Below are 10959 nucleotides of genomic sequence, written 5' to 3' on the forward strand. Positions count from 1 at the left end.
AACCAACGGCAAAAGGAAGACCTTTCTCTCTGTCTCTCTCTCTCACTATCCACTCTGCCTGTCAAAAAAAAAAAAAAAAAATTTTTCAAACATCGGGCCGGCACTGTGGTACAGTGGGTTAACACCCTGGCCTGAAGCAAGAGCATCCCATATGGGCGCCAATTCAAGACCTGGCTGCTCCACTTCCTATCCAGCTCTCTGCTATGGCCTAGGAAAGCAGTAGAAGACGCCTAAGTCCTTGGGCCCCTGCACCTGCATGGGAGACCCAGAAGAAGTTCCAGGCTCCTGGCTCCCGATTGGCGCAGTTCCAGCCACTACGGTCAACTGGGGAGTGAACCAGTGGATGGAAGACCTCTCTCTTCCTCTCCTTTCTCTATGTAATTCTGACTTTCAAATAAATAAATAAATATTTTTTAAAAAATCAAACATCAAGTTCAAAAATAAATTTAAAGTCCCTTTGGATCATTATTTACAAACGTCAGAAAATGTAGGAATAAAAATTAAGCCCTGGGGCCCGATGTTGTGGCGCACCAAGTGCAGCCTCCACTTGTGACACTGTTTCCCATATCAGAGTGCTGATTGCTATCCTGGCTGCTCCGTTTCAGATTCAGTTCCCTGCTAATGTGCCTGGGAAAGAAGAGGAAAGTGGCCCGTGTTTTTGCAGGCCCTGCCACCACTTGAGAGACACCGGGCTCCTGGCTTTGGTCTGCCCCAGGCCCAGACATGGCAGCCATTTGAGGAGTGAACCAGCAGATGGAAGATCTCTCTCTCCCTTACTCACTGTGACCTTTAAACAAATTAATCTAAAAAAAAACAATAATAATAATTAATGGGCCGGCACTGTGGCATAGCAGGTAAAGCCACCACCTGCAGTGCTGGCATCCCATATGGGCGCCAGTTCGAGACCCGGCTACTCCACTTCCGATCCAGCTCTCTGCTATGGCCTGGGAAAGCAGTAGAAGATGGCCCAAGGCCTTGGGCCCCTGCACCCACGTGGGAGACCCAGAAGAAGCTCCTGGCTCCTGGCTTCAGATCGGCACAGCTCCAGCCATTGAGACCAATTGGGGAGTGAAGCAGCAGATGGAAGACCTCCCTCTCCCTCCCTCCCTCCCTCCCTTTCTCCCTCTCTTTCTCTCTCTCTGCCTCTCCTCTCTGTGTGTAACTGTGACTTTCAAGCAAAATAAATAAATCTTTAAAAAAATTAAGCTAAAAGGAGCAAGCAGGCATTGTAACTATAGCACCCCATATAATGCCATCATTGCAACGCCTGCACATATCAAGTGCCTGTTCAAGTTCTTACTACACCAAACAGGTGCAGGTTTGAGTCCCAGCTGCTCCACTTCTGATCCGGCTCTCTGTTGATGGCCTGGGAAAGCAGCGGAAGATGGCCCAAATCTTTGGGCCCCTGCACCCACGTGGGAGACCCAGAAGACACTCCTGGCTCCTGGCCTCAAATGGATCCAGCTCCAACAATTTTGGCCATCTGGGGAATGATGAACCAGCAGATGGAGGACCTCTCTTTCTTTCTCTCTGCCTCTCTGTAACTCTATCTTTCAAATAAATAATCATTTTTAAAAATTTTAAAATAAAAAAAAAAAGATAAGTTTCCTTGATGCATAAAAGTTTGGAAATCCATGTATCTTTTTTTCATAATCTGCATTTCCCATGAACTTTTTTTTTTTTTAAGATTTACTTACTTTATGTGAAAGGCAGAGCTACAGAGAGAGAGAGGGAAAGACAAAGAGAGAGCGATCTTCCATCCGCTGGTTCACCCCCCAACGTATAATCCAGTCAAAAACTGTAATCAATCACAAACATAAATGTCTGAAAAGTTGGCACAATAAAGACAGTACAAATTTTTTAAATTATAGTCTTTTACCTAATAAGGTTTTTTTTAACAAAGGAAAACAAATTTTTACAAATAACTACACTGCAGTTGTTTTCCAGGCTCCCAGAGGCTGCAGGCTGCATTCCGGGCTGCTGCTAGAACATTTCATATTTTTGAGGGAAACACACATCTGCCCAACACCACACCAAAGATTAATTCACATTTGGTGTTGGCTCGCACCACGTGCCTCTCAATGAGTGCATCTTTGCAATGCTGGCTCCACAGCTGCTGTGACGAAAAGCGAGTACCAAGAGAAAATCAACGTGGAGCAAGAGAGTAAGCATGGTGCCCAACCCAGCTCCAACTACGAGGAGCCAGACAGTGGTAAGTAACTGCGGTTATGTAAGAATGAAATAAAAATACTATTCTTTCAAATTCATGTGTTGTTTTTTTTCAAATCACTTCTAACTTGTTAGGACGTATGTACTTTAGTAAGTTGTTCAGACCTAATTACTTTGGATTTGAGACACTATTCGGTGTGTCCTTTGGCCTAGGATGTGCTGTGAAAAAACTACCAATATATTTAGGGTGCCGTGAACTGAAAAGTTTAGGAACTTCTAATCTATTGTGAAAAAACCCTACCATTTTCCAAGAGAAGCATCTCCACTGGAGTCCTAAAAAGGACCAGAAGTGCTGCAAATTTCCTTCTTTTTTTACAGAGTGTGATAGAGTAAATAAAGAATAAGGCTCTCCAGTCACAGTCAGATTCCTGTGGGAAACCTGCCATATGGAGGACATATCAGGAAACACCTTCACCTCCTTGCAATGAGATTTTCCATACTTATTTCTGGAGGTCAGAAGCTCTATGGATCAACCAGAAAAAGCAACTTGGAGAAACGAGACAACCTACCGTCTGCCCCTCCACAGCAGCTCGCTGGCGCCCCAAGACGTCCTGCAGCTGAGTGAAATGCTGGACGAAGGCCACCACCTCGGCCTGAAAGCGCTGGGTGTGCACATACTGCACCGAAGCCATCCGCAGGCTCACTCGGACATCATGTTCTCTCCGGAGCAGAGGGTCAGGCCGGCCATACCTAGGAGTGAGGACAAAACTGATTCAGACACAGCAGCAAAATAATACTCAGTATTTGAAACAAGCCTGGCTGGACTTAGGGCCTTCCCCAGACAACAGTTATAACTATTAGAGCAAGCTCTAATAATTTCCCCCCCCCCCTTTTTTTTTTGACAGGCAGAGTGGACAGTGAGAGAGAGAAACAGAGAGAAAGGTCATCCTTTGCCGTTGGTTCACCCCACAATGGCCGCCGCAGCCAGCGCACTGCGGCCGGCACACCGCGCTGATCCGATAGCAGGAGCTAGGTACTTCTCCTGGTCTCCCATGGGGTGCAGGGCCCAAGCACTTGGGCCATCCTCCACTGCACTCCCTGGCCACAGCAGAGAGCTGGCCTGGAAGAGGGGCAACCGGGACAGAATCCGGCGCCCCAACCAGGACTAGAACCCAGTGTGCTGGCGCCACAAGGCGGAGGATTAACCTAGTGAGCCGCAGCGCCGGCGCAATTTCTCCCTTTCTAACTTTCTGCAACGTGTTGAAGACATTAAGTAACAGGGGCCGGCACTGTGCCATAGTGGGTAAAGTGGGTAAAGCCACCGCCTGCAGTGCCGGCATCCTATATGGGCACCAGTTCGAGACCCAGCTGCTCCACTTCTCTGCTCCAGCTCTCTGCTATGTCCTGAGAAAGCAGTAGAAGATGGCCAAGTCCTTGGGCCCCTGAACCCACGTGGGAGACCTGGAAGAAGCTCCTGGCTTCAGATCGGCGCAGCTCCGGCCACTGCGGCCATCTGGGGAGTGAACCAGCAGATGGAAGACCTCTCTCTCTGTCTCTGCCTCTCCTCTCTGTGTGTAACTGTGACTTTCAAGTAAAATCAATAAATCTTAAAAAAAGCAAATAAATAAATAACAGCCTGGCTTGATAACCAGGGCCATAACAGATGGGCAGCTCCAGGTGTTGAACTTACCCCTGATTCCAGAACTCATTCAGAGGTCACCTGGGGCTCTGACCTTTCACCTGTGCCTCCCTGCCTTGCCTTTAAAGGAAAGTGACTATTCCTGCTCACTCTGTTCCTGGCAGAGACTGTGACACTATGAGCTTGAAATGTAATAAAGAGAAGGTCATGAAATAATGGGTAAATTTGTAATGTAAACAAATTAAGCTAAACTCCAAAATCTAAAACTCTAAAATCTAAATTCTTATTGTGTTATACTCCTATGAATGATAACCCTGAAAATGAAGAAAAAGTCCTCAGACATCCTTCAGAACAGTTTGTCTCAACCCTGGTTAAATATCAGCACATTTAAAAAAATAAGAAAAGATCCGACCCTACCCTAGAACCACCAGTCAGAGCACTGAGCGGCAGATCTGAACACTGCTGCTTCCCCACATCTCTCACAAAAGCTGAAACCACCACCATAAACTCTGTCTTCAGAGAAAACCCCCTACAGGGGCTGGCACTGTGGCACAGCGGGCAAAGCCAGATAGGAAAGCGCCGCACGGGACCGAGTGCCCAGGTCACACAGCCAGCTAAGGCACAGCCCGCACGGCGATCTCAGCCACACCCTCTCTGCGTCTGAAGCCGGAGCAGCCCCTGCAGCGCACATCCATCTTAACGAAATGGAACAGAAATCAGGACCCCTCACAACCAGCCAGCCTTTCCGATTTTACTTAAGGCTAACACTTTTAAACCTTTTCTTTGTTGTTCAACCAACAAAAATTTGAAACAGCAGAGATCGTGACAAAACACTGAGTGAGAACAGACAGATATTTTTACTTGAAAGTCTGGAAGATGAGTGCCTCTTCCCCACTTGTGGTGAACCGCTCCCTGTAGAATTCTCCATGCGATGTAAGGTCGCTTAGAGACAGGCTCCCAAGGCTGCCCTGCAAGGCCAGGTCTCCCTCTAGGGATGTTAGAATTAGAAACATTATTAAGTATCTTTTTGTGTCAAACTCCTTAAACATATGTGAACATTTCTCCAAGTTGCATACACATGACTCAGACTTTTCAATCAAATTAAGTGTCAAAAACCAATTGTCACATTCCGATACACTCAGAAAAATATTTTATCCAACATTTCAAACCGTCTCAACATGGAAGTCTAAAAGGAATTGAAACAATACAGCAACATCACACATTAACATTTATAAGCAGAACTAAATGAAAATAATTATATATGCATTTTAAAGGGTAAATTCAGAGAGACACCTGGCCCTTTTTGAGATTAGACTAATTAGAACTAGTAAAACATCACAAGGTGTATTAATTGTGCTATGGATAAAGGCATAAAGGAGGGAGTGTCAGAAATACAACAGATATTCAAGCAACAGTAAGTGAGTCTTAGTGTGATTTAATAAAAGAACAAAATTAATGAAGTGTTAGACACTGAAGATCGAGATTTGAAGCTGCTGTTATCACAAGCAAAAGGCTGGGAGGAGAAACAAGGAGGACTGAATCGTGCACAGTGGGAATGTGTGCCTATAATGAATCATTCTTGGTATCTTCTAGAGGCTGAAAAGCAAGACTCTAAACTGTTGCCTCCATAAAACAAAATATACCGCCCGATCACTACAAAACGATTACTAAAGTCAATGAACTTGGCAAGCTATTTTAGCTCCTGATCAGTCAATGATGCGTGCTTGTTTTTGATTCTTAATGTTTCCTAACAAAAACACCCAAGCTTCTTGCAATCTTGAAGACCAATCTCTTCTAGGAAGTTTTTCTGAAACGATTTATACCTACAGAAACCTCAGCTTCAGTTCACTCCTCCCCCAGACAGCATCCCTGTCGTTACCACGGCATCAAGAGTTGGGCTTTATAATCACCACTGTTTACTCGCATGGTGCTGAGGAGGGAACAGTGCTTTAATTAGCACTTTAGAAACTCCTGCTATTTAGAACTTGCTGTAATTCATCAATCGATGAATTACAATGAGAACTGTAATCTATAAAGGCCCCTTAGAAAGAATACCAGCTTTCTGCATACACCATGCCCTCTACTGGTAGCTCCCCCCACTCATGACAACAGAAAGGAAGAACCTATACCCTGGCTTCCAGAGACAGTCCTGTTACATGCCTGTTTCCAGATGTAATTATTAATATTGCTCCCTTTCACTCTCAAATATAACCCAATTTGGACAAAAATACTATATGGTAATCCTAGGTAGAATCTGTTAAAACGCAGAGAGATGCCAGGGCCCAGCCCAACCTACTGACTCTGGGAGGCAGATGGGGACATGGAGAAGACAAAAGTCAGTGCCAGACAGCCACACTTTGTACCAGCTATCTGTCAGCCAGTCTTCGGGAACCATTACCACAAATCATGGCCAGATCAGTAACCACAATCAAGTCTAACTCACATCGCACCCAGCATGCGAGGACAATCAGATCAGTGATCTGGACGTTCAAATGCTTCCCAGGTTTTACAAGTCTGACTCTCCCCCCACTTACCGATCATTTCCAGGTGCGCTACTAACTTGGACACACTGGCTTTAGCCAGCTCGCTGGTGGTCTTATTCAGCACAAGAGAGAGCGAATGAACCTAGGGTGCAGATGAAGAAGGCAAACGTTACTGGGCAAAGCAGTCTCCTCCAGGAAACAGAACAAAACCAACAAGTGCACAAAGACGCAGGAGACTGGAAGGTGAGGCTTCTAACGGCACCAGCTTCACTTCTGCTTCTCCAGCCACATGATCATCAGTGGAAGAGCTGGTTGGTCAGGATCAGCAAGGCAGTCAAGGCCACGTTCTGTGGTCTCTTCTCAGTGCCTGCCTTTTCCAGCCTCTGCCAGTGAGAAGTTTTACAAGATAAAACAATCCCGCTCATTTTGGTGTTCATCAGTAATACTGCACAATTCTGCAACAACTCGAACAGATTCATTAAGTAGTCTTAACCTATTAAGTCTCAGATTTTCATTTCTGTGCCTATTTCTATGACATAATATTTATTTCAAAGTTACCATAAGTGGTATGTTTACTGCTCCATTTAAGTCTTTATAGGTGTCCTATATAGAATAAAATAGGACATAATGGGTTAAGAAATTTGTCAAAGCAAAAGGATGAACAGGATTTAGAAGCCTCTTTAATGCCTTGGAACAAATATTTAGTACAAATCACTGCTGACCAACAATCAAAGATTTTTCTTCCCTAGAGCTAACCATAAATAAAAGAAAAACAAAATTGCCTATCTTAGAAATATCACTCACTGTAACAAATAAATCTGCAAAACAATATTGTAATTATAACTGCTCGAAGAACTTACATGTGTAGGGTTAGTTGGTCTCCATGACCTTTTTAGCTTTGAGCACCCTCAGGGAACAAAGGACTGAAGAGAACAAGAGAACGAAGAGAGAGAAGACTGAGCAGATCCGCTCCTGTCACACGCACTCGTTCTGATGGCAGAGCCTAGGCCTGACCACTCTATCTTCAGTGCCTACCACAAAGCAGGTGCTCAGTAAATGTTCGGTGAATGGCGCTGGCATTCAGAGCACCAGTTCAAGCCCTGGCTGCTCCATTTCTGATCCAGCTCCCGCTAATGCACCTGAGAAAACAGAAGGTAGCCCAAGTGCTACCCATGCGGGAGTCCAGGATGGAGTTCCTGGCTCCTGGCTTTCATTGTAGCCATTTGGGGAGTAAACCAGCAAATGGAAGATCATCTCTCTCTTACCTGTCCCTCTATCTCTGTCATTCTGCCTTTCAAATAAAAAAACAAAACAAAAGAAGTTTGGTGAATGAATGAGAAAATAAGATGGGAAAAGAATGAAAGGTCCAGAAAGAAAGGAGATTTTTCAGAGTTAGAACAGCGATTTTTTGAAGGACACTCTGGTCCCCCTGCAGAATTTTTTAATAGACAACAAAAGATCTTTAGGCAACAAGATCATCAGGAAGGGAGAAAATAATAAAACCTCTCGTCATTTAATCACTGAAAGATCATACAAATTGGGTCTAAAAACGCTTTGGAGGACTCCAGCCATCACCACCTGATCACATTCTGTGTGATCTGAGTGTCACTGAAAGTGGAACACCGAACATCACAGGCCTCCCGTCCTGACCAAGCGCTTTCACTGAGAAACTGGACTTGATCTGACCAATCTCTAGAGCTAGCTTCCACTCCTAAAAGTAGAAGTTCAAAGTAATTAAATGGCAAAACAAGAACACACACAGACACATCTACAATGGGGACACTCTAGAAGCCACCAGGCTAGTTCTCTGACAAGTCAATTACATGACTACGTATGTCATATGTGAACCTTATTTGGATCCTGATTCAAGAAATTCATACATCATTTTACCTTTATCATGTTGAAAATGAGGAAACTTTGGTTCAGAAAAACATGATTTTCCATTGAATTATCTAGACCAAAGGAAAGATATGCAGTCTCTTAAACTATTCACTCCTCTTTAATCTACCAACAAAGGGCATTTCTGAGACAATCAGGAAAATCAGATTATGGACTGGTGGGTGTTACATAATACCAAAGAATTCTTGTAAATTTAGCTAGACATGACAATGCATGGCTGTTATATTAGAAAATACCATTTTGTTGTTGTTGTTCTTCTTCTTTGTCTTCTTTGAGAAATGAATACTGAAGTATGTAGAGGCAAAATTATATGATGCCTGGAATTTGCTTTTAAAATACTTCGGCAAAACAAAAAAAGAAAGTATATGTGGTGAATTACAGGGTTGGGTGGATGGGGGGTTCACTGCACCATTCTGTTTATAGTATGTTTGAAATTTTTCACAATAAAAATCTTCCTCAAAAAAAATTTTTTTTTTTTTTTTTTTGACAGGCAGAGTGGGCAGTGAGAGAGAGAGACAGAGAGAAAGGTCTTCCTTTTGCCGTTGGTTCACTCTCCAATGGCCGCTGCGACCAGCGCACCGCGCTGATCCGATGGCAGGAGCCAAGTGTTTCCTCTTGGTCTCCCATGCAGGTGCAGGGCCCAGCGACCTGGGCCATCCTCCACTGCACTCCCGGGCCACAGCAGAGAGCTGGACAGAATCCGGCACCCCGATTCTTGTTTTAAAAAGTACATCGGGGCCGGAGTCATGGCTCACTAGGTTAATCCTCCGCCTGCGGCGCCAGCACACCAGGTTCTAGTCCCAGTTGGGGCTGGATCAGAAGCGCCGCAGCCAGGACTTGAAATCGCACCCATTTGGGATGCCGGCACTGCAGGCTGAAGCTTATCCTAATATGCCACAGCGCCACCCCCAACTCTACCTTTCAAATAAATAGATTTTTTTTAATTTATATAATTCAAAGGAAATATGTTACTTAAACCACTTATTTCCCCCATCCAGACAGGATTCAGACTAAAACCTTTTCTAAAATATTAACAGGTACCCTTCCAAACAGACACCCAAAAGATATATTATATAATCCCCAGCAAAAAGAGTTATTGTCCAGAATAAATGTCAAATGCTCACATTCAAATAAGCAAATCCAAATTCATTTTCAGAACTTAAAAGAGCCAAAGGTTGAAGTGCTACCTTGAGATCTAGTTTGGTGTTAACCGGATCCTGACGCTCCGACTCTACTGAAGTACTCGATTCTGACTTCACATTCTGCAGAAGGTCCTCAGGTGGCACTTTCATTGCATGGTTGTCTGCAGTGGAGCCAATTCCAAAAAAATCCAGGATCACGACCCATGTCTGCAGTGTGATCAGCACATCCAAGCAGTTAAAATCAACATCAATGCTCCGGTTAACTTGATTGTAACTGGAAGAGAATTCTGGATGTTTCTTATCTACCAAGAATATATTGATGTGGACCAAGGAATCATCAAATTTACTCTTTCCAGCAAGTGTCCTGGGCTCATCCACCGTTGGAGAAGGAGGAGGGGTTAAGGGATATTCCTTGTCTTGGACTTCTTTTGGCTTTCTCCGGGAGGCAGAGGTGGGTCTTTGATAGAACTGAAAGACGTTAGGAGCTTCTTCCATGTGGGAAGGGAGAGACCGAGGCATGTCAGGGTACTCCACGTTGGACACCGAAGGGCAAGACTGAGACAGGTATTCTTTCTGGGCTAAACTGGACGGCTTAGGAGCTCCCCGAGACACCATCAGGTTCTTATATTTGGAATCTGGATTCTTCTCCAGTAAGTCTTCCATGAGCAGGGAGCGCAGGGCAATCTGAATGGATAAAGTCTGAGGATGGTCTTTACTGAATTCCACTTCAAAATCCTGAAACTTTAAGCTCACAAGACCCTGGGCCCCTAAAGTCAGATCTCCACTTAGCTGAACCTGAAGCTCCGATATACAAAAGGTGGCTTGAATCTGAGTGAAGGATCTGACTTCCTTCACAGAGGAAGGTCTCTGAGACGCGCTGGAAAGGCCGGAGTGGCCGAACAATCCGTTCTCCTTCCGCTCCGCAGGCTCTCCACAGGCGCCGAGCGCAGGCAGCGGAGAATCAGGGCAAGGGGAGGAGGTGGCACTAGCGGGAAATTTATTCAGATCTTCACTGCACACAAGGTTGTCCAGTGTCTGTAAAACCTGCTCATACACGTGCTTGGCTAGCACCACCTGTGTTCAAAGAGAAACACTCAGTTACTCCACTGCTGTCACTAACTGCACTCCGATTACTGCCCACAACGCCCACAGCCGCTGTTCACGGGTCCCCACCAGGTTTGAAGTTAGCTGATACAAGGAGCGTTTCTTCCATTCTTTTCAGTCTTGAACTTTTTCTGCTCCACTTCTACTCACAAGGCTCTCCCTCCCTCACAGATCTCACAGACCATATGTGTTCAATAAGTGCCTGAGTCAGCAGTTACTCTCTAATCCCACAAAAACCACCATAGAACTGGGGGGACACTGCTGCAAGCCTCAGGTGGGGCCACCACAGCATTCAGGAATGATCAGGTCGTAGCTCTGACTCTGGCTAACCACGGCCACTCAGTGTAACACCTGTGCTCAATACTCCGTAATGACGCTGATTCTTGATTGGCTCTATCTACTTTCTCCCTTGCTTTGTTTGTAATTACAATATCTTACTAAAAATACTTTCAGCAGTGGGCATTTGGCACAGCAGTTAAGTCACCACATTGCATACAGGAGTGCCTGGTTGACATCCTGGCTC

At 45.0% G+C, this 10959-nt stretch overlaps 1 protein-coding gene across 5 annotated transcripts in view; it reads right to left on the minus strand.

The window, feature by feature from the left end:
* The window catches only part of VPS13D (vacuolar protein sorting 13 homolog D), a 276670-nt gene that overhangs the window by 218920 nt on the left and 46791 nt on the right, over positions 1-10959 (minus strand). For all 5 annotated transcript variants that reach the window (XM_008275374.4, XM_008275375.4, XM_008275373.4 and 2 more), the window contains 4 exons: positions 9378-10406; positions 6343-6433; positions 4670-4796; positions 2739-2919 (listed from right to left, as the gene is read on the minus strand). In XM_008275374.4, coding sequence (XP_008273596.3) covers positions 2739-2919; positions 4670-4796; positions 6343-6433; positions 9378-10406 — 1428 coding nt within the window. The remainder of the gene's footprint in view (positions 1-2738; positions 2920-4669; positions 4797-6342; positions 6434-9377; positions 10407-10959) is intronic.

Source organism: Oryctolagus cuniculus, chromosome 7 (assembly GCF_964237555.1).
Source record: "Oryctolagus cuniculus chromosome 7, mOryCun1.1, whole genome shotgun sequence".
Taxonomy (NCBI): Eukaryota; Metazoa; Chordata; class Mammalia; order Lagomorpha; family Leporidae; genus Oryctolagus; species Oryctolagus cuniculus.